The sequence below is a fragment of the Coregonus clupeaformis genome, chromosome 30 (genome assembly GCF_020615455.1).
Source record: "Coregonus clupeaformis isolate EN_2021a chromosome 30, ASM2061545v1, whole genome shotgun sequence".
In the NCBI taxonomy this organism is placed as follows: domain Eukaryota; kingdom Metazoa; phylum Chordata; class Actinopteri; order Salmoniformes; family Salmonidae; genus Coregonus; species Coregonus clupeaformis.
The window spans coordinates 10559952-10585073 of NC_059221.1; the positions used below are offsets into that span (position 1 = coordinate 10559952).

Consider the following 25122-nt stretch of genomic DNA (forward strand, 5'->3'; position numbering starts at 1 on the left):
TAGCTCTCTCTAATAACACCTGTGACTGCTTTATGCCTCTCTCCCATGTCAATTATGCCTTGCCTATTGCTGTTTGGGTTAGTTCTTATTATACAATTTCACTGTAGAACCCCTAGTCCCTCTCAAACTGCCTCAAATAGTTCCTTTGTTCCACCCCCCATACACCCCGAGACCGGCTCAATCGGTGCCTCCAGTGACGCTATCTCTTTCATTGTTACCCAACGCTTAGGGTTACCTGAACTGTACTCATATCCTTCCATATCCTTTTCTGTACATAATGCCCTGAATCTTTTCTACAACGCCCGGAGAACTGCCCCCTTTATTCTATGTACCCAACGCACTAGAAGACCAGTTCTTAAAGCCTTTAGTCGTATCCTTATTCTAGTCCTCCTCTGTTCCTCTGGTGATGTAGAGGCTAACCCAGGCCCTGCAGCCCCCAGTATCACTCCTACTCCCCAGGAGCTATCATTTGTTGACTTCTGTAACCGTAAAAGTCTTGGTTTTCTGCACGTAAATATCAGAAGCCTCCTTCCTAAGTTTGAGTTATTCACTGCGTTAGCACACTCTGCCAACCCTGATGTTCTAGCAGTGTCTGAATCCTGGCTTAGGAAGGCCACCAAAAATTCTGAAATTTCCATCCCCAACTATAACATTTTCCGTCTAGATAGAACTGCCAAAGGGGGTGGAGTTGCAATCTACTGTAGAGAGAGCCTGCAGAGCTCTATCATACTATCCAGGTCTGTGCCCAAACAGTTTGAGCTTCTACTTCTAAAAATCCACCTTTCAGAAATAAATCTCTCACTGTTGCCGCTTGCTACAGACCCCCCTCAGCCCCCAGCTGTGTCCTGGACACCATATGTGAATTGATTGCCCCCATCTATCCTCAGAGTTCGTACTGCTTGGTGACCTAAATTGGGATATGCTTAACACCCCGGCCATCCTACAATCTAAACTAGATGCCCTCAATCTCACACAAATTATCAACGAACCTACCAGGTACAACCCTAAATCCGTAAACATGGGTACCCTCATAGATATCATCCTGACTAACTTACCCTCTAAATACACCTCCGCTGTCTTCAACCAGGATCTCAGCGATCACTGCCTTATTGCCTGCGTCCGTACGGGTCCGCGGTCAAACGACCACCCCTCATCACTGTCAAACGCTCCCAAAAACACTTCAGCGAGCAGGCCTTCTTAATTGACCTGGCCCAGGTATCCTGGATGGATATAGATCTCATTCCGTCAGTAGAGGATGCCTGGTTGTTCTTTAAAAGTAATTTCCTCTCAATCTTAAATAAACATGCCCCATTCAAAAAAATACAGAACTAAGAACAGATATAGCCCCTGGTTCTCCTCAGACTTGACTGCCCTTGACCAGCACAAAAACATCCTGTGGCGTACTGCATTAGCATCAAATAGCCCCCGCGATATGCAACTTTTCAGGGAAGTTAGGAACCAATATACACAAGCAGTTAGGAAAGCAAAGGCTAACTTTTTCAAACAGAAATTTGCATCCTGTAGCACTAACTCCAAAAAGTTTTGGGACACTGTAAAGTCCATGGAAAATAAGAGCACTTCCTCCCAGCTGCCCACTGCACTGAGGCTAGGAAACACTATCACCACCGATAAATCTACAATAATCGAGAATTTCAACAAGCATTTTGCTACGGCTGGCCATGCTTTCCACCTGGCTACCACTACCCCGGCCACCAGCTCTGCACCCTCCGCTGCAACTTGCCCATGCCCCCCCGCTTCTCCTTCACACAAATCCAGACAGCTGATGTTCTGAAAGAGCTGCAAAATCTGGACCCCTACAAATCATCTGGGCTAGACAATCTGGACCCTTTCTTTCTAAAACTAGCCGCCGAAATTGTCGCAACCCCTATTACTAGCCTGTTCAACCTCTCTTTCGTAACGTCTGAGATCCCCAGAGATTGGAAAGCTGCCGCGGTCATCCCCCTCTTCAAAGGGGGTGACACTCTAGATCCAAACTGTTACAGACCCATATCCATCCTGCCCTGCCTTTCAAAAGTTTTTGAAAGCCAAGTCAACAAACAGATCACCCGACCATTTCGAATCCCACCGTACCTTCTCCGCTATGCAATCCGGTTTCGAGCTGGTCATGGGTGCACTTCAGCCACGCTCAAGGTCCTAAACGATATTATAACCGCGATCGATAATAGACAGTACTGTGCAGCCGTTTTCATTGACCTGGCCAAGGCTTTCGACTCTGTCAACCACCGCATTCTTATTGGCAGACTAAATAGCCTTGGTTTCTCAAATGACTGCCTCGCCTGGTTCACCAACTACTTCTCAGATAGAGTTCAATGTGTCAAATCGGAGGGCCCGTTGTCTGGACCTATGGCAGTCTCTATGGGGGTGCCACAGGGTTCAATTCTTGGGCCGACTCTTTTCTCTGTGTATATCAATGACGTCGCTCTTGCTGCTGGTGACTCTCAGATCCACCTCTACGCAGACGACACCATTTTGTATACATCTGGCCCTTCATTGGACACTGTGTTAACAAACCTCCAAACAAGCTTCAATGCCATACAACACTCCTTCAGTAGCCTCCAACTGCTCTTAAACTCTAGTAAAACTAAATGCATGCTCTTCAACCGAACGCTGCTTGCACCCGCCCACCCGACTAGAATCACTACTCTCGACGGGTCTGACCTAGAGTATGTGGACAACTACAAATATCTAGGTGTCTGGTTAGACTGTAAACTCTCCTTCCAGACTCACATTAAGAATCTCCAATCCAAAGTTAAATCTAGAATCGGTTTCCTATTTCGCAACAAAGCCTCCTTCACTCATGCTGCCAAACATGCCCTCGTAAAACTGACTATCCTACCGATCCTTGACTTCGGCGATGTCATTTACAAAATAGCCTCCAACACTCTACTCAGCAAATTGGATGTAGTCTATCACAGTGCCATCCGTTTTGTCTCCAAAGCCCCATTTAATACCCACCACTGTGACCTGTACGCTCTTGTTGGCTGGTCCTCACTACATATTCGTCGCCAAACCCACTGGCTCCAGGCCATCTATAAATCACTGCTAGGCAAATCCCCGCCTTATCTTAGCTCATTGGTCACCATAGCAACACCCACCCGTAGTCTGCGCTCCAGCAGGTATATCTCACTGGTCATCCCCAAAGCCAACACCTCCTTTGGCCGCAATTCCTTCCAGTTCTCTGCTGCCAATGACTGGAACAAATTGCAAAAATCTCTGAAGCTGGAGACACTTATCTCCCTCACTAACTTTAAGCATCAGTTGTCAGAGCACCTTACCGATCACTGCACCTGTACACAGCCCATCTGAAATTAGCCCGCCCAACTACCTCATCCCTATATTGTTATTTATTTTGCTCATTTGTACCCCAGTATCTCTATTTGCACATCATCTCTTGCACATCTATCATTCCAGTGTTAATACCAATTGTAATTATTTTGCACTATAGCCTATTTATTGCCTTACCTCCATAACTTGCTACATTTGCACACACTGTATATATATGTATTTCTGTTGTATTTTTGACTTTGTTTTGTTTTACCCCATATGTAACTCTGTGTTGTTGTTTTTATCGCACTGCTTTGCTTTATCTTGGCCAGGTCGCAGTTGTAAATGAGAACTTGTTCTCAACTGGTTTACCTGGTTAAATAAAGGTGAAATAAATACATTTTTAAAAAGGGCATAATTAATTTGTTTCAACAACCAAAAACATATGAAGATCTCCAGAATGATCTCCAGAATGGAAAAGAAAATGTGAGAATATGGGCCTGTATTCACAGAGCATCTCATAAGAGTACTGGTCTATGATCAATGAATCACCTCTTATTCATTATGATTTTAAAGGCAAAACTGATACTAGATCAGCACTCCTATTCTGAGACGCTTTGTGAATACGGAACATTGGTGTTTGGCCATATGAGACTGAATCATATTCTGACATGAAATATTGACAAGTTGCTCAGTGGCATCCTCATTCAACTTTATTACCACTGTATACCTCAATCTCGTAACCCACCAAGCCTTTCATCTACCTACAAAATAACCTTTTGCATCAAGCAAACTACTATGCACTTGTCTTTATCTCCCTTTGACTGTTATCCCAACAGCCATGCCTTGATTTGTTTGGCTGCCCTTCTCAGCAACACTTGACACACAGGCCTACATGTCTGTTAAATAATAGCTTCAGCCACCTACAATAAACTCTTTAGCACTGATATCAATGCACTTTTGCAATCCTGGAAAGTGCCAATGATTCTTCAGTGATTCAAGGAAACAACATATTAACTTGAATTATGCAATGTAGCTGAATACACATTGTACCTTCCTTAGTGTGTTCAGTGATGATCAGGCCTGAGATGAATAAGAAAGGTGCTATCAAACATGACATTCTGATAATATGACCATTATGTCAAGAGTTCAAACAGGGTTGTTTATGGCCAACTCTTTACCTGATGTACACTACCAGTCAAACGTTTGGACACACCTACTCATTCAAGGGTTTTTCTTTATTTTAAAAATGTTTTACATAGTAGAATAATACTGAAGACATCAAAACTATGAAATAACACTTTTTTTTGGTAGTAACCAAAAAAAGTGTTAAACAAATCAAAATATATTTTATATTTGAGATTCTTCAAATAGCCACCCTTTGCCTTGATGACAGCTTTGCACACTCTTGACATTCTCTCAACCAGCTTCATGAGGTAGTCAATTAACAGGTGTGCCTTCTTAAAAAAGTTAATTTGTGGAATTTCTTTCCTTCTTAATGCGTTTGAGCCAATCAGTTGTGTTGTGACAAGGTAGCGGTGGTATACAGAAGATAGCCCTATTTGGTAAAAACCAAGTCCATATTATTGCAAGAACAGCTCAAATAAGCAAAGAGAAACGACAGTCCATCATTACTTTAAGACATGAAGGTCAGTCAATAAGGAACATTTCGAAAACTTTTTAAGTTTCTTCAAGTGCAATCACAAAAAACCATCAAGCGCTATGATGAAACTAGCTCTCATGAGGACCGCCACTGGAATGGAAGACCCAGAGTTACCTCTGCTGCAGAGGATAAGTTCATTAGAGTTACCAGCCCCAGAAATTGCATCCCAAATAAATGCTTCACAGAGTTCAAGTAACAGACACATCTCAACATCAACTGTTCAGAGAGGACAGTGTGAATTTAACGTTGCACTTGATAACGCTCGTAATCTAACGCCTGACTCAGACCACTCGTAGAACCGCTAAATGAGTCAGACGCTTTTTTGCCCTCCCGCGTCACTTTATACACAGAAGATCTCAGCTAAACATATAATCACATGGTTTATCCGCCTCTCTGTAACCACCGATAACTTCAGAACAAAGTTCACTACAAATACAATGTTGCCAATGTCTTTGCAATTGATACAATCAACGTATTCAATTTTAAACCGAGGTGACTGCATTAAAATATAAATACAGCAGACTATAGGTCTATTTAAATTATATTGAAATACATTTCATGTTCAATCTATTGAGTTCTATTTTGCTACCGTCTCATTTGTCTCAATATATTTCATGACGATTTAGTGTATTATTATATAGTAAGCATTAGAATAAGCCGCCTCAATATATGCAGCCATAGGTGATAATATCTTTCTAGGAGCTGATCCGTCGTCAGTATTGTGGAATAATGTAAAGGTAAAATTTGAAAGGAGAAAGCTGATCCGAGAGCAGCGTTGCCTTTCTTTCGATCCGATCAGTATCTACACGACTCAACGAAGCACTTAGCGAACGTTCTCTCTGCGTGGTGTTTTGGGAAACTGTATGTTTGCCTTACATCTTCGGCCTTTGTAGGAAAGATGCATCGTTAAAAACACTCGTAAACCTAAATTCCATTGCTATAGGGAAACCGATTGGTTGATTTGAATTTAGTTCAACTACCACCAAAAGATCTTCTGTGTATAAAGACGCAGTTTCTTCTCACTTAGGGACGTCAAAGGTTCAGGCTGCTGCACAGTGTGTTTCGTCTGGAAGACAACCGATGTGCATTCTTGTTACATTACGAGACGAATGTTGCGAATGCAATCGAGTGACAGGTCGAGCCTCGAGAACATAACCGACTTGACAAACACTCACCCGCTGTAGTGCGCTTTAACTTTCACGAACTCCGAGCCCAGGTCCATCATGGATCCGTAACTTGAATGAATTGTAATCCAGGATAGAAGCTACCAGGCAACTAAACAAACAAACCTGTATCAACAGGCCTCACTTGAAGATAATAGTTTCCATGGCACATTTGGGATTTACCAATCGATTGAAACTATCCCGTTATGCGATGGTGTCGTGAATGAACTATCCTACTAACTGGCATGCATGGAATTCTCACGCAACATTTAACATTAGTCATTCTGGACACGAGCGTCTCCGATGATGGGTCTCGCTATGGTTACAGACGGTACGGGGCGGAGAAAGCCCACTGCCAGGGTTGAATGGCCTGGTCCAAAACACCTGTTGATGATTTAGGAGTAAAACTTTCCATTCATTTGAGCCATATAGGCCTTATGAAATTACTGCATCAAATTCAGGAAATTCACACATTTATTCAAAGCACTCTAGTTGAAATTGGTGACTTCTGACATTTTTCTTAATTAGCCAAAATTAACTGTAAAAACAATGTGGCTTTTAGATTGAGCTGTTCATAATCCACAATCAGAATGCTACAATTTGCACCTGTTATGATTAGCCTATTTAATCTCAACTCCAGGGTTCCATTGAATGAACAGAGAACTAGAATAAAGTCATTCAGTAGCTAGGTTTCCATCCAATTGGTGACAGATTCTCATGCGAATATTCTAAAATATGCATAAAGAAAATATGTGCATTTCCCCAGCAGTGGTGTTTCCACCAAACGGACTTGTTGCAGATAAAAATCAGTGCGTGATGACATAGTGCACACAAAATTTACTTTTTCGCTTAAGTTTTCATGTACCGAATAAAAATAAAAAGTTCAATGTGTTTCCATCGCATTTTCAACTCTGCCACAAACACTGTTGCATTAAATAGCAAATGTGAATACTCAGCCAACAGTTTGCTGATACAGTGCGAGAATATTGTGATTTGTCACCACAATAAGAGTCCTTTATATTTAGCCTATTCGAAAGTAGCATCAAGATCACTGTGCACTTTCATAAATCATGTGTGAATTTAAGTATGCTCCCTCTAATTCTCTCTCTCTCCCTCTCTCCCTCCCATCCCGGAGGACCTGAGCCCTAGGACCATGCCTCAGGACTACCTGGCCTGATGACTCCTTGCTGTCCCCAGTCCACCTGGTCGTGCTGCTGCTCCAGTTTCCACTCTTCTGCCTGTGTCTTGTTGCAGATAAAAATCAGTGCGTGATGACATAGTGCACACAAAATTTACTTTTTCGCTTAAGTTTTCATGTACCGAATAAAAATAAAAAGTTAAATGTGTTTCCATCGCATTTTCAACTCTGCCACAAACACTGTTGCATTAAATAGCAAATGTGAATACTCAGCCAACAGTTTGCTGATACAGTGCGAGAATATTGTGACATGTCACCACAATAAGAGTCCTTTATATTTAGCCTATTCGAAAGTAGCATCAAGATCACAGTGCACTTTCATAAATCATGTGTGAATTTAAGTATGCTCCCTCTAATTCTCTCTCTCTCTCCCTCTCTCCCTCCCATCCCGGAGGACCTGAGCCCTAGGACCATGCCTCAGGACTACCTGGCCTGATGACTCCTTGCTGTCCCCAGTCCACCTGGTCGTGCTGCTGCTCCAGTTTCCACTCTTCTGCCTGTGTCTATGGAACCCTGACCTGTTCACCGGATGTCCTGCCTTGTCCCAGACCTGCTGTTTTCAACTCTCTCTCTCTACTGCACCTGCTATTTCAACCTCTAAATGCCCAGCTATGAAAAGCCAAGTGACATTTACTCCTCATGTACTGACCTGTTGCAACCACTGTGATTATTATTTGATCCTGCTGGTCATCTATGAACGTTTGAACATCTTGGAGAAAAATCTGGCCTTAATGGCCATGTACTGTTATAATCTCCACCCAGCACAGCCAGAAGGGGACTGGCCACCCATCAGAGCCTGGTTCCTCTCTAGGTTTCTTCCTAGGGTTCTGCCTTTCTAGTGAGTTTTTCCTAGCCACTATGCTTCTACATCTGCATTGCTTGCTGTTTGGGGTTTTAGGCTGGGTTTCTGTATAGCACTTTGTGACATCTGCCGGATGTAAAAAGGGCTTTATAAATAAAATGTGATTGATTGATTGATTGATTGATCACCCTGTGACGTTCATCATAAGTTATTTCATCTGTAGCCTAATAAACTGCATGGTTTCCCGAGTAATAGTGGGAGGACCACTCAATGTCATCGTGACTACAAGTTTGAGAGTTTATGCTGTTTTTCTAACACTTTTGATGTAATTTTCTTAAGTAATTTTTTTTATAGATATATATTTAATATGATGGTTATTATATCAATACTTCAGCATAAAGGCGTTTCCACCGCCATTTATCGCATAATTAATTTTGCCGACACAAAAAGATCGCGCCATGTTGAACGAACAAATGATCTGTTGGCTGTCGTGATTTTTTGTATATGGTATGACTTTACTCGCATAAAAACTATGGATGGAAACATGGTTTGTGTGGCTGTAGCCTAACTCTTACACTTGTGCGCCGTCTAATGGATTAACAGTGTTACTACTACAGAATCCGTTTACACGTTTATTTTACATTAGTTAAACCAATATTTTATTTGACAATTTATTAGCAAAAAATATGGCTATTGTGATCTGGGCCCGGCTTTCCAAAAGCGTCTTAAGGGTCAATTCATCGTTGGAACCTTCGTAGGAGCATCGTTAAATCTCACTATTTCCCAAACCACCCTTAACGTTGCACTTGAAAACACTCTTAATCTAACGCCTGCCTCAGACCTGGGTTTCCAAACTCGGTCCTAACCCCACCGGTGGTTTTGGTTTTAGCCCTAGGACTACACAGCTGATTCAAACGACCAACTCATCATCAACCTTTGATCATGTGAATCAGCTGTGTAGGGCCCCCAATAAACCCTGCATCAGACCACTCCTATGAACTGCTAAGTGCGTCGTTCGATGCTTTTTTGCCCTCCCGCGTCACTTTTGACACAGATCTCCGATAAACATAGAATCACGTGGTTTATCATCTAACTATGCGCTGATAACTTCAGAACGAAGTTGACTGCCTACAAATACAAAGTTGTCAATTTCTTTGAAATTGATAGAATCAAGCGATGTATACAAATATGCTTCAAATGAAAACCGAGATCAGTGACTCCAGTAAAATATAAATATTTGTATTCATTATGGAACCCCATTAGCTCTTCCTGGGGTCCAGCAAAATTAAGGCAGTTATACAATTTTAAAAACATTACAATACATTCAAAACACATTAAGTGTGTGCCCTCAGGCCACTACTCTACTACCACATATCTTTCTAGGGTTTTTATACATTTTTGCAAGATTTTTTTTTTTTAACACAGAAATATACATTTACATAGTTTGGACACACCTACTCATTCAAGGTTTTTTAATTTTTTAAATTATTTTCTACATTGTACAATAGCAGTGAAGACATCAAAACTATGAAATAACACATATGGAATCCAAAACAGTGTTAAACAAATCAAAATATATTTTATATTTGAGTTTCTTCAAAGTAGCCACCATTGCCTTGATGACAGCTTTGCACACGCTTGGCATTCTCTCAACCAGCTTCATGAGGCAGTCACCTGGAATGCATTTCAATTAACAGGTGTGCCTTCTTAAACGTTAATGTGACGAGCTGTGAATGAAGGAGTCAGGCGCAGGAGGTAAAATACCAAAGTCCAGAGTTTATTCCGTTTACATAAATCAAACGCCCCAAGCGTCAAACGAAACTATACAAGGGAAAACATCCACCTTGGCATAGGACACAGTGAATAGTAGCTCAACCGAGCTACACGCTCTCACAACAAACAATCACTCACAAAGACAAGGGGAACAGAGGGAACACCATTACACATACTAATTAGGGGAATGAGTACCAGGTGTGTGTGATAAACAAGACATGACAAGTGGAGTGATGAGAATGGGATTGGCAGTAGCTAGTACTCCGGTGACGACGAATGCCGAAGCCTGCCCGAACCAGGAGGGGGGGGGGCAGCCTCTGTGGAAGTCGTGACATTTAATTTGTGGAATTTCTTTCCTTCTTAAGGCGTTTGAGCCAATCAGTTGTGTTGTGACAAGGTAGGCGTGGTATACAGAAGATAGCCCTATTTGGTAAAATACCAAGTCCATATTATGGCATGAACAGCTCAAATAAGCAAAGAGAAACAACAGTCCATCATTACTTTAAGACATGACGGTCAGTCAATACGGAACATTTCAAGAACTTTGAAAGTTTCTTCAAGTGCAGTGGCAAAAACCATCAAGCGCTATGATGAAACTGGCTCTCATGAGGACCGCCACTGGAATGGAAGACCCAGAGTTACCTCTGCTGCATAGGATAAGTTCATTAGAGTTACCAGCCTCAGAAATTGCAGCCCAAATAAATGCTTCACTGTCACCTCTCCTCCCGTTGCTCCCCTCCGGCGTTCTGATTCGCCGGTCTACTGAGCCACCGGTCTGAGCGCACCACCTCGGCAACACCGGAATGGAAACCCAACGCACCCTAATCACCTCCAGCGCACCTGCACCTCATCATCTCATCACCACCCCTATTTAGCCCTGGACTGTTCTGGATGATGTTGTGTGCGATTGTTTAGCTTTGTGTCGTTTACGCTATCTTTGTTATTTCTCTTTGTCAGTGTTAAGTAAACCTTGACCTTGTTAATTCCTGCGTCTGCGTCCTGCCTCTTCGTATACTCAGTACTCGTCACATTCACAGAGTTAAAGTAACAGACACATCTCAACATCAACTGTTCAGAGGAGACTGTGTGAATCAGGCCTTCATGGGCGAATTGCTGCAAAGAAACCACTACTAAAGGACACAAATAAGAAGAAGAGACTTGCTTAGGCCAAGAAACACAAGCAATGGACATTAGACCGGTGGAAATGTGTCCTTTGGTCTTGTGTCCAAATGTGAGATTTTTGGTTCCAACCACCGTGTCTTTGTGAGACGCAGTGTGGGTGAACGGATGATCTCTGCATGTGTAGTTCCCACCTTGAAGCATGGAGGAGGAGGTGTTATGATGTGGTGGTGCTTTGCTGGTGACACTGTCTGTGATTTATTTAGAATTAAAGGCACACTTAACCTGCATGGCTACCACAGCATTCTGCAGCGATACGCTGTCCCATCTGGTTTGGGCTTAGTGGGACTATCATTTGTTTTTCAACAGGACAATGACCCAACACACCTGCAGGCTATGTAAGGGCTATTTGACCAAGAAGGAGAGTGATGGAGTACTGCATCAGATGACCTGGCCTCCACAATCACCCGACCTAAATCCAATTGAGATGGTTTGGGATGAGTTGGACCGCAAAGTGAAGGAAAAGCCACCAACAAGTGCTCAGCATATGTGGGAACTCCTTCAAGACTGTTGGAAAAGCATTCCAGGTGAAGCTGGTTGAGAGAATGCCAAGAGTGTGCAAAGTTCTCATCAAGGCAAAGGGTGGCTACTTTGAAGAATCTCAAATATAAAATATATTTTGATTTATTTAACTTTTTTGGTTACTACATGATTCCATATGTGTTATTTCATAGTTTTGATGTATTCACTATTATTCTACAATGTAGAAAATAGTAAAAAATTAAGAAAAACCCTTGAATGAGTAGGTGTGTCCAAACTTTTGACTGGTACTGTAAGTGTTCAGACCCTTTACTCATACTTTGTTGATGCACCTTTGGCAGCGATTACAGCCTCGAGTCTTCTTGGATATGACGCTACAAGCTTGGCACACCAGTATTTGGGGAGTTTCTCCCATTCTTCTCTGCAGATCCTCTCAGTCCTTGTCAGGTTGGCTGGGGAGTGTCGCTGCACAGCTATTTTCAGGTCTGTCTAGAGATGTTCAATCGGGTTCAAGTCCGGGCACTGGCTGGGCCACTCAAGGACATTCAGAGACTTGTCCCGAAGCCACTCCTGTGTTGGCTTGGCTGTGTGCTTAGGGTCGTTGTCCTGTTGGAAGGTGAACCTTCGCCACAGTCTGAGGTCCTGAGCGCTCTGGAGCAGGTTTTCATCAAGGATCTCTCTGTACTTTGCTCCGTTCATCTTTCCCTCGATCCTGACTAGTCTCCTAGTCTCTGAAAAACATCCCCACAGCATGATGCTGCCACCACCATGCTTCACCGTAGTGATGGTTCCAGGTTTCCTTCAGACGTGACGCTTGTCATTCAGGCCAAAGGGTTCAATCTTGGTTTCATCAGACCAGAGAATCTTGTTTCTCATGGTCTGAGTGTCCTTTAGGTGCCTTTTGGCAAACTCCAAGCGGGCTGTCGTGCCTTTTACTGAGGAGTAGCTTCCGTCTGGCCACTCTACCATAAAGACCTGATTGGTGGAGTGCTGCAGAGATGGTTGTCCTTCTGGAAGGTTCTCCCATCTCCACAGAGGAACTCTGGAGCTTTGTCAGAGTGACCATCGGATTCTTGGTCACCTCTCTGACCAAGGCCCTTCTCCACCGATTGCTCAGTTTGGCCGGGTGGCCAGCTCTAGGAATTGTCTTGGTAGTTCCAAAATTCTTCCATTTAAGAATGATTGAGGCCACTGTGTTCTTGGGGACCAAGTTGTTTTTGACGAAAACGTGTCAGTTTGTCCCTTTACGAGATTGGAGTAATAACATGTGCAACTACTTAAGACATTGTCTCAAATCTAGGATGTGCTTTCAGATTTCGAGAAAATTAACAGCTAAGGAAGAATTGTTCACTTTTCTCTGTCACGACTTCCTCCGAAGCTGCCTCCTCTCCTTGTTTGGGCAGGCTTCGGCGGTCGTCGTCACCAGCCTTCGAGCCACTGCCGCTCCTCATCTCATCATTCCATTTGTTTTGTCTTGTTTATTACACACACCTGGTTCATTTGCCCTCATCAGTACCTGTATAAGTGTTCCCTCTGCCCCCTTGTCTTGGTGTGTGATTTGTTATTTGTAAGGAAAGTGAAGCTCGGTGGTGCTCCTTGTATTTTGTATTCGCCGGGTTATTTTCCCCGTTTGCCTTGTTTGTTCCAGTGCGCCTGTTTTGCACACTGGACTGTTTTGACGCTTTACTGCGTACTCTGTATTCCGGAATAAATCCTGTTATTCTGACTCCTTCAAATCACCTATCACACTGTCATTGATTTTTTAAACCGCAAACCCTGTCCTGGGATTAATGGCTAATTTCACCGCCATGGCGCCAACCCGCGAGTGAGAGAGGAAATGGCGACTGTGCTTGAATCTGAAAGTGCGGCAAGTGAATGGAAAATAGGTAAATCAAAGAATGAAACAAAACAAAGTAGAGGACAAGGACCGGTCTAATAATGCATTTCCTATTGGACTGCGTTTTTTGGGACAAGGAGATTCATTTGGGAAATCCATTTGTAATATCGAGGTTAATTGTGTTGATGAAGAACAGAAGACGCGTGCACTGGATCTGGCAAAATTGTCCACGTCAGAAGTAACATGTATTGATCTTCAGAGCAGGGCGCCTGCCAAAGGAGTTATAGCTGGAGTCTCGTTGGATACAGATGACGAGTACCTTAGTCACAAAATCCCAGGAGTGGTCAGTGCATGTCTCCTGACCCGTATGGTAAATGGAAGGAAGGAGAAAAGCCTATCGATATTATTGTTGTATGAGGAGACTCTACCTGAATATGTGAAGCTTGAATAGGTGAGGTATGCGGTGAGAGCATTTGTGTCCAAACCATTACAGTGTGGGAATTGTAAAGGACATGGTCACGTGTCAAATGTTTGCAGACGGGAGAAGTATAGTATTGAAGAATCTGTCAATGGAAAATGTTGCAACTGTGGTGGGGATCATACTCCAGACTTCCTTGAGTGCCTTGTTAGGGTGAAAGAGGTTGAGGTGTCAAGGATCAGGGCTGTGCAGCAGATCTCCTATGTGGAGGGGGTGAAGAGAGTCGAAGGGGCAAGAGGCAACAGTGTTGAAGATATGGCGGTGGATGCATTGCAACCAGTTGCTAGTGTTTTAAGTCAATCGAGTAATCTGGATACACTCATTGTGAAGAAAGTGGATTTTGTGGCATTTATAGCCACAGATTAATTGTACAGCACAAGTGTCTAAGAAGTCCAAGAAGCTGGACATCATTATATCTGCAGCCGAGAAGTTTTTGTCCCGCCCTCACAGGAGTCTTTTGAGCCTGTGTAGGGACCCGATTAGAATTTTTACAGAAAAGCAGGTTGATTTTGTTTAGTTAATTTCTTTTTTGATAATTTGTATGATATTTGATTTATTTTTACCCACATTATTTCCTTTTTGGGGATCCTTATTATTCACCCGCACAGTAGGTGGCGGAATGCACATCAAATTGTTGTGAATGCCTGGTCTAACCGGCCTGGTCTGCTTCACAAGCGTTCCCAGACGTCTTGCGATGTTGCGTCTCTGGGGTTTGAGATGTCAAGGTATACTTTCAGTCCGTTTTCTTCCGTTTGATGGAGGGCGAGGATACACAGCCATAGGAAAGACAACCATACCATTAGATCCTACACGGCTAATAAGGGATACAAAAGAAAAGGCTAGCTACGTTGTGCTCTGTCTTTGGTGTGCAGAGACAGTCATGCTGTCAATCTGTTCTGAGTGGGTTATTTAGATTTTTTTATTAGCTACTGCCATACAAAAAAAATATTTAAATGGCTACAGTCAGAGTTGTTTACCGTTTTGTAATTATTTCCAGTGTAAAGGTTAACTTCCTGAAAAATATCATTAAAAAACAAGGGTGTATATAAAACATTAGTTAGAAAACAACTCAACAACCATCCAGTAGCCTATTCACAACCACTAGTCATCTAATTTCACCTCATTTAAAAAATAAAGCTACTTTATGTGCATTTGCAGGTACATTCTGAGAAACAGTTGGATTTCTGTCAAGGAAGTGGCTCCTAATCCGTGACCAGGGGCTGCAGTCCAAACACTCCTACTACACCGGCTCCGACGCTCGGCGGATGTGGCAGGGCTTGCAAACTATTAGACTACAAAGGGAAGCCTAGCTGCGAGCTGCCCAGTGACACAAGCCTACCAGACGCGCTAAATGACTTCTTTGCGCGCTTCGAGGCAAGCAACACGGAAGAATGCAAGAGAGCACCAGCTGTTCCGGCTGACTGTGTGATCACACTCGCCATAGCCAATGTGAGCAAGACCTTTAAACAGGTCAACATTCACAATGCCGCAGGGCCAAACGGATTACCAGGACGTGAACTCCGAGCATGCGCTGACCAACTGGTAAGTGTCTTCATTGACATTTTCAACCTGTCCCTGGCCAAGTCTGTAATACCTACATGTTTCAAGCAGACCACCATAGTCCCTGTGCCCAAGAACACCAAGGTAACCTGTCTAAATGACTACCGACCCGTAGCACTCACTTCTGTAGCCATGAAGTGCTTTGAAAGGCTGGTCATGGCTCACATCAACACCATCATCCCATAAACCCTAGACCCACTCCAATTTGCACCCCACCCCAACAGATCCACAGAGATGACGCAATCTCTATTGCACTCAACACTGACCTTTCCCACCTGGACAAAAGGAATGCCTACGTGAGAATACTGTTAATTGACTACAGCTCAGCGTTCAACACCATAGTGCCCTCAAAGCTCATCACTAACCTAAGGACCCTGGGACTAAACACCTCCCTCTGCAACTGGATCCTGGACTTCCTGACAGGCCGCCCCCAGGTGGTAAGGGTAGGCAACAACACATCTGAACTCCCTGTTCACCCATGACCGCGTGGCCAAGCGCGACTCCAACATCATCAAGTTTGCCGACGACACAATGGTGGTAGGCCTGATCACCGACAGCGATGAGACAGCCTATAGGGAGGAGGTCAGAGACCTGGAAGAATGGTGCCAGGACAACAACCTCTCCCTCAACGTGATCAAGACAAAGGAGATGTTCGTGGACTACAGGAAAAGGAGGGCTGAGCACGCCCCCATTCTCATCGACGGTGCTGTAGTGGAGCAGGTTGAGAGCTTCAAGTTCCTTGGTGTCCACATCACCAACAACCTATCATGGTCCAAACACACCAAGACAGTTGTGAAGAGGGTACGACAATGCATATTCCCCCTCAGGAGACTGAAAATATTTGGCATGGGTCTTCAGATCTTAAAGTTATACAGCTGCACCATCGAGAGCATCTTGACTGGTTGCATCACCGCCTGGTATGGCAACTGCTCGACCTCCGACCGCAAGGTGCTACAGAGGGTAATGCGTAAGGCCCAGTACATCACTGGGGCCAAGCTTCCTGCCATCCAGAACCTCTACACCAGGCGGTGTCAGAGGAGGGCCCTAAAAATGGCCAAATACTCCAGCCACTCTAGTCATAGACTGTTATCTCTGCTACCACACGGCAAGCGGTACCGGAGCGCCAAGTCTAGGTCCATTTTTTTTTTTACGCTGCTGCTACTCGCTGTTTATTATCTATTATCTATGCATAGTCACTTTACCCCTACCTATATGTACACTACCATTCAAAAGTTTGGACACACCTACTCATTCAAGGGTTTTTCTTTATATAAAAAAAAAAAGTACATTGTAGAATAATAGTGAAGACATCAAAACTATTAAATAACACATGGAATCATGTAGTAACCAAAAAAGTGTTAAACAATTCAAAATATATTTTATATTTGAGATTCTTCAAATAGCCACCCTTTGCCTTGATGACAGCTTTGCACACTCTTGGCATTCTCTCAACCAGCTTCATGAGGTAGTCACCTGGAATGTATTTCAATTAACACGTGTGCCTTCTTAAAAGTTAATTTGTGGAATTGAATTCCTTCTTAATGCGTTTGAGCCAATCAGTTGTTTTGTGACAAGGTAGGGGTGGTATACAGAAGATAGCCCTATTTGGTAAAAGACCAAGTCCATATTATGGCAAGAACAGCTCAAATAAGCTAAGAGAAATGACAGTCCATCATTACTTTAAGACATGAAGGTCAGTCAATACGAAACATTTCAAAAAGTTTCTTCCAGTGCAGTCGCAAAAACCATCAAGCGCTATGATGAAACTGGCTCTCATGAGGACCGCCACAGGAATGGAAGACCCAGAGTTACTTCTGCTGCAGAGGATAAGTTCATTAGAGTTACCAGCCTCAGAAATTGCAGCCCAAATAAATGCTTCACAGAGTTGAAGTAACAGACACATCTCAACATCAACTGTTCAGAGGGGACTGTGTGAATCAGGCCTTCATGGTCGAATTGCTGCAAAGAAACCACTACTAAAGGACACCAATAAGAAGAAGAGACATTTATCCTATCATTACTTCAGGATAAAATCTTGCATATATTTTCGACATCAACTTCTGCATTTATATACTAGAAGATGAGAGATCCTGAATTTGATATTCCTTCACATCACCACCACTCTCAGAGGGACCTGCGTTGCTCCCCGATAGGGTAGGTTGATGTAGTCACGATTAGAGAGATGTGTGAGGCTAAGAATCACTGAGCAGCACGACAGACTGGTTCCATGCCCACTGGAATTCTGGGTAAATATCTGCGGACCAGTCATGGGAATGAAAAACATGTCAAGTCTCAGAGCGGGGTTAGTAACACTGGCTCCAACACAGCAAGGTCACCACTGTGCCTCTGTGTGTGAGTGAGTACTTACCTTCTTTCCTTCTTTCCCTCTTTCTTTCATTCTTCCTTTTCCTTCTCTCTCAATTCCTTTCTTGTTAATATAAATATTTGCAGCAAAATAATCTACTTAAGACTTTGATGGACTAAGTGTGTTTTTACAACTCAATAGTTGTGTATGCCTCAATTGTGTGTGTATGTGTGTGTGTTTGTGTGTGTGTGATCTGATCTGATGGTTTGGGGAGAGGGAAGGAAGAGTGATGAGGATTAGTACTCCCCTATGAGTGCTGTGTAATGGTGTAATGTCGGTTTGTGAGCACTGAGTACTATGGTAGTAGCATGTGACACCCTGGTTTAGAAAGAGACTTGGAGATCAGTGTTGTGCTAGCTGGACAATGGACCACCAGAGGGTTTTCTCTACGTATTGAAGACAGCATGTACATAACTTCCTGTCTTCCATAGCCGGGTTCCTTCACTTCTTGTGCTAAAAGTGCCTGTTATCATGCGGTCCTATTCTGCAGCTCACATAGAGAGACCGACCGGATCAACAATATCCATATCTGACTGTGTAAATGTTTGTCTTACTGTTCTCTCTCTCTCTCTCTCTCTCTCTCTAAACTTCCATTAGGCAAGATTTACCATCAACACTAAATCACCTTAAACTTTCTCCTTTCACTAACTTCAGAATTTTCCCATGTGTCCCGAAGGCCTAAAATGTGAAAAACAAAACAGTTATTTAAGGCAAGCTTCAGCTCAAGCCCTCATTCTGTTCACAGGGTTTTCAGATGTCCACCCCGTACTCTCTCTAAACAAATGCCAAATTTAGGAGTCAACACATTTCAGACCTGTTTTGTTTGTGTCTGGCACAGAGTGTTGTTATAAGAGTCCTATTCATGATAGGACTACTTTTACACAGTGGGAAACACACAGAGCAACTGGGTGGAAATAACTCTGCAACGACACCTGTGAGAAAGAAGGAGAAACAAAAGGTTGATTACACCTTGGGCATTATACCATGATCACACACAAATGGGACTATTGTAAAATATAATAAACAGCCTGATAAGTGCCATGTAACCATGACAGGCCCTTCCACCCCCAGGGACAACACCATACAGACATTCAGGATTCCCAAATGGGCAGTCCATTGGTCCTCCTTTAATATGTCCATTGGTCCTCCTTTAATATTACAGGGCTTTCCATATTCATTAACATACTGTCCTGGAGCTCCCTGGACAGAGTGTATTTCTTTGGTTGACTTATTAACAATTGTCTGTACAGTCATTTGCTTTACTGTGGTTTGGATCAAAAGTGATTTCAACAAAGGCAGTACACAACAGAAGACCATTCCCATTACTACAAGTGCCATGCCTGTCATGATTGCCATTTTTGTAAACATTGCTCCCCACTTTCCCAAAGTTAAGTCCATCCAATCCCAAGTGTGAGCGTTATGCCCAGCATTGTCCTTAACTTCTTTTCATAGTCCTTTGAGCTTAGTCATTGCTTCAGTGAATGAACCATCCGGAGCAGTATTATTGGGAATGAAGGTACAACATTCATCCCCAAACATAACACAAACTCCACCTTTTTCTGCCAACAGCCAGTTTAAAACCTGCCTATTCTGCCATGTCATTCTACTTGTAGCCTGTACTTGCTCTCCCAGAGCTGTTAACGTAATTAATAAACCTTTGTTGATTATAGTAAATATAACTGATCCATTCTAGGTTTTTGTTAGGTGATATCCAGACAAATATTGATTCAAATCCTGCTTTAATTTAATCTCTTGCCTGATATTCATTTGGAATTCCTCTGGGTTGACCTATTGCATCTAAGTATACATTGGGGTCATGTTCATACGCTCTTTTTACCCTTTTATTATTGTCCTGGGTGTCCTGATTTGTTGTTTTTTCCACCTCCCATTCTGATATAACCACTTCCTGAAGCATTTGTACCCTAGCACATATTCCCTTCCATCCTTTAGGCAAAGTGGCTCTAATTCTTTGTCCTCCACAAATCCAAAAGAAATCTGCCACTGCCACCGATTGATCCTCATAAGGAGAGATCAGTGGCATTGCCAGTGTTTGCTTCTCACATTCCCCAGGGTCACCAGGCCCTCCATTAGTAGCTATTACTCCAGTACTTGATCCTGCTGCCTGATAAACTGCTCTGTGGGGGGTACCTCCATTCCAGGACATGTTATCACTACTTAGGTGCCATGTGGTCTCACACTTTCCCCTAAATTTTCCCAAATCGTGCTCCACATCCGTTTTGTTGTAGCATTCATAATTTTGATTATAATCTATACGATATTTTTCTGGTGCTTCCATTTTTCTGGGTTCTATTCTGATATCTAATTTTTTACACCACTCCCCCCATCCTGTTTGATTATAGTATTTGTGATGGTCAGGACTTCCTAAGAAGGATAAGCATTCTGCAGGGCAATAGGGTCTCTCTGATCTTTTGAGATGACAGAAGTTTTGTTTAAAGTCAGCACAGTCCCTGTGGCTATGTGGACTTGGTATTACCATCAGTTCCTTTAATGGGGAGGGAGAGCATACTAGACAATCAGTTTTCTTATTAATTACTTTAGCTGAATACTGTGCACATCTGTACCAATCATTTTGTAATGCTCCCTCCCATAGTCTACTTAGTTTTGTTGGTGCTTTCATTATTTCCGGTATTACTGCTGGTGCTGAGCTAGATTGTTTATTTTCCTGGTTTCCCCAATTAGTCAAAGATTCCCATACATTTTGAAAGAACCCAGTTGATTCTGTTGTTTCTGAGTCTTCCTTCATTGCTTTAGTTGTTACAACAATGGACGGTCCTTGAGTGATTGCCATAGTTACATTGACAGTCTCTATTTCTCCTTCCTGTCTAGTTTGATGTGTGGGAACAAAAATAATATCGATTGTTGTTATATTATTTCCTTCTGGCCACTTTGTGCTAACTAATTCCAAAACATATTTTGCATCATTTTCTTGTGTCAATTCCTCTAAGGTAATTTCCCAAATAATATTTCCTTTGTTAATTTCTATTAGACATGCATATTCATCCCAGATCGCCTCTCCCATTGTTTGATGATTAGCCCACCCACAAAGTGCTGTTTCTGGCAAAGGTTTTACCCTTCGTATTGAAAAGGATCTTTGAGTTTCTTCAACTGTCCTTTCTTGGGCTGGAATAGAAATACTAGTTCGAGCTATCCCCAATGGTACATGCGTTTTTATTCTATTCTTCAATCTAACTTTAGGGGCCAATTTCTTAAGCACTGATGGAATCATGAGATGTTTAGCTTGTTTTATATTCATTATTTTTCCATGTCTATTTACTTTTGGCTCAACTTCTACACAATGATTTTTTAGGCATTTCATTTTAAACATTGCATATACTTCAATCTGACATTTCCTCAATCTAGGCCATCCTATGTACAGTACTTGTTCTTTATTCACAACAACAATTCTTCCAGGTTCAGTAAGGCTATCTCTAGAATATTGTATAGTTGTAGGCAGACTCACCACCATCTCTCCTAGATTAACTGCTATTACCATTAAAGCAATTCCACAGTTCTTAAGTTGTTGGAGACCATGTGAGGGCAGAGAAGTCAATTGTGGGAAAGTCCCCTTCCTCAACGGCTGAGGAGTCTCTTCCTTCACCGGTGGAGACGTCACCCCCCTCAATGGTAGAAAGGTCACTTTCTCCTCCTTCTCCTGTTGTCCCTCCATTCCCTGGGTCTGTCACGATCGTCGTATACAGAGGAGGACCAAGGCGCAGCGTGGAAGGTGAACATGCTTTTTATTAATGTTACACGAACAAAACAACAAACGATACGTGAAGTCCTACGGTACAACCACTGGCTTGGTGTGGGGAGCAGGAACGGGCCGGACCGGGCTGGCGACGCTCACCATAGGCTTGGTGCGGGGAGCAGGAGCGGGCCGGACCGGGCTGGCGACGCGCACCATTGGCTTGGTGCGGGGAGCAGGAGCGGGCCGGACCGGGCTTGTTAGGCTAGGTGGGGACTCAGGCGCAGAGACGGACACACGGACAAAGAGGGTGAATTAAGATGTTGTTTATTCAGCGTGTTTTGGCAGAGAGAAGCAGTTCAGGGTGGAGCAGCTTCAGACCGGGGTAGGAGCTGAGTGGGGTGGAGAGCCAGTAGCACTGAGAACTGGATGACGAGGATATCAGACCACAGATGAGCAGGTTGCGGCGTGGGAGTGGCAGGCAGGCAGGCAGCAGGAACAGACGGGATCACAGGTGGTGTAGGAACGAACTGGCGCTGGAGAGGTGGCCAGCCCGGGTAGATAACTGCTGGTTGATTGGTGACAATGAGCTGCAGCTGGATGTAACTGAGCAGGAGAGAGAATGGCCACGCCCCCTGACCTAGATCCTCTGACTGGGCTGCACAGCGGGAGGAGACAGACACAGACAACACACACAGGGGAAAAAGGAAAAGGAAAACAAGCGGGGACAGGAACAACAGTGCCGGACCGTAACAGTACCCCCCCCTCAACGGGCGCCACCCGGCGACCCACCCGGCTTGTCAGGGTGGTCCCTATGGAAGTCAGCCACCAGCTGCGGGTCCAGTATAAACCGCCGGGGAATCCAGGACCTCTCCTCGGGACCGTATCCCTCCCAGTCCACCAGGTACTGAAGCCCTCTACCACGCCTCCGGACGTCCAGCAGTCTCCGCACCGTGTAGGCTGGATGGTCATCACAATACGCGGTGGCGGAGGGGGATCCACAGGCGGACACAAAGGGCTGGAGGAGACCAGCTTCAGCTGGGACACGTGAAATGTAGGATGGACTCTCATGGCCTGGGGAAGCTTCAACCGAACAGCCGAAGGGTTGATGATGGAGTCGATCTCGAAAGGACCCAAATACCGGGGCGACAGCTTACGGGAGTCAGTGCGCAGAGGGATGTTGCTGGAGGAGAGCCAGACTCGCTGACCAGGCTGGAACTGGGGAGCGACTACCCTGTGCCTGTCCGCCACTCTCTTGTTACGCTCTGCTGTCCGTAGAAGGGCCTCACGGGTGTCCACCCACACCTTGCGGCAGCGAGTTCAGGTTATCCTGAACTGACGGGACGGCTAACTCCCTTTCCTGAGACGGGAACAATGGCGGTTGGTACCCCAAAGCCGCCTCAAATGGTGAGAGGCCGGTGGCAGATGAGGTGAGGGAATTGTGGGCATATTCGACCCACGGGAGGTGTTTGGCCCAGGTGGACGGGTTCTGGGATGTCACACAGCGTAGAGCAGCCTCCAGGTCCTGATTGGTCCTCTCAGTCTGGCCATTGGACTGGGGATGGAAACCTGATGAGAGACTGACAGAGGCACCCAGAGCAGAACAAAACTCCTTCCATACCCGAGAAATGAACTGTGGGCCTCTATCGGACACTATGTCCACAGGTATTCCATGGGGACGGAATACATGTAGGACAAAGAGGTCGGCTGTCTCACTGGCAGACGGTAATTTTGGTAATGCAACAAAATGGGCAGATTTAGAGAATCTGTCCACGATGGTGAGTATGGTGTCATTACCTTCAGACATACGAAGTCCAGTGACGAAGTCCAAGGCCACGTGAGACCAAGGACGACTCGGGACTGGGAGAGGCCGCAGCAGGCCCGAAGGAGCCCGGTGGGAAGCCTTATTTTGGGCACAGATGGAACAGGCCGCCACGTATTCCCGGACGTCAGCCTCGACGGATGGCCACCAAAAGTGCCTCTTCAGTAGCGACAGTGTACGGTTCATACCAGGGTGGCAGGAGAAGCGCGAGGTGTGGATCCAGTTGAGCACTTGCGGCCGCACGGCTGCGGGAACATAGAGAAGGTCGGGGGGCCATCGGTCGGTCCAGGTTCCGACTCTTGTGCCGATCGGACGAGGGACTCGATTTCCCAGTGAACAGCCGCCACCAAACAGGAAGCGGGCAGAACAGGTTCAGGATTGCTGGAGTCTTCATTGTCTGTAAACTGGCGAGAGAGAGCATCAGGCTTGACATTACGTGTGCCAGGACGATATGTTAAAATAAACTTGAACCTGCTGAAGAACAGAGCCCATCTGGCCTGACGGGAGTTTAGCCTCTTGGATGACTGGATGTAAGCCAGGTTCTTGTGGTCTGTCCAGACTATGAAGGGTTGCTCTGCTCCGTCTAGCCAGTGCCTCCACTCCTCCAACGCCAACTTGACAGCAAGCAACTCCCGGTTACCCACGTCGTAGTTCTTCTCAGCAGGGGTCAATCTCCTGGAGAAAAAGGCCACAGGATGGAGCTTCTGGTCCGTGGGGGGAACGTTGTGACAGGACAGCCCCCACCCCCGAATCAGAGGCGTCCACTTCCACAATAAACTGCAAACTAGTGTCTGGATGAATAAGAACAGGGGAGGTGGAGAACAGTTCCTTCAGTGTACTCACGGCTGACTCGGCCTCAGGCGTCCACAGGAATGGCACCTTTGGGGAGGTGAGCTTGGTCAGGGGGGCAACCACTCGGCTGAAACCCCTGATGAAGCGGCGGTAGAAGTTGGCGAAGCCCAGGAAGCGTTGTAGCTGTTTCCGAGACGTGGGTGTGGGCCACTCCGCAACCGCTCTGATTTTGTCAGGGTCTGGTGACACTTGTCCCCGCTCGATAATAAAACCCAAAAAGGGGACGGACTGCCGGTGGAACTCACATTTTTCTGCTTTCACATACAGTTTATTTTCCATGAGGCGTTGGAGAACCAGACGGACGTGGGAGACGTGTTCATCCTGTGACTTAGAGAATATTAGAATGTCATCCAAATAGACAAACACAAAACGGTGTAGAAAATCCCTCAACACATCGTTAACCATGGCCTGAAACACTGCTGGGGCGTTAGTGAGACCGAATGGCATGACTAGGTATTCAAAGTGTCCGAGAGGGGTATTGAACGCAGTTTTCCATTCGTCTCCCTGCCTGATCCTAACGAGGTGGTAAGCGTTACGCAGGTCGAGTTTGGTAAACACGGTGGCACCATGAAGGGGTTCAAATGCTGAGTTGATGAGAGGCAGGGGGTACGTATTTCTGACTGTGATGTTATTTAGTCCTCTGTAGTCAATGCAGGGGCGTAATGTTTTGTCCTTCTTCTCTACAAAAAAGAACCCAGCACCAACAGCGGAAGATGAGGGACGAATGATGCCAGAGACTAGGGAGTCGCCTATGTAGGTTTCCATAGCTTCTCTCTCAGTACGGGACAGATTGAAAAGCCGACTGGACGGCAAAGGGGCTCCAGGCAGTAACTCAATAGCGCAATCGTATGGCCTATGAGGTGGTAGTGAAAGTGCTTTGGACTTACTGAATACCTCGGCCAGGTCCAGGTACTCTTTAGGGACTGAAGAGAGGTCTGGGGGTTTGACAGGGGAAGCAG

The 25122-nt window shown here is 44.7% G+C and overlaps 1 protein-coding gene across 1 annotated transcript in view; it reads right to left on the reverse strand.

Moving 5' to 3' along the window:
- The window catches only part of prkcz (protein kinase C, zeta), a 159069-nt gene extending 152275 nt beyond the window's left edge, over nucleotides 1-6794 (reverse strand). Inside the window, exon 1 of the mRNA XM_041856855.2 lies at nucleotides 6124-6794. Within this exon, the coding sequence (XP_041712789.1) occupies nucleotides 6124-6173 (50 nt within the window). The 5' untranslated portion in view covers nucleotides 6174-6794. The remainder of the gene's footprint in view (nucleotides 1-6123) is intronic.
- Nucleotides 6795-25122: the final 18328 nt, after the last annotated feature.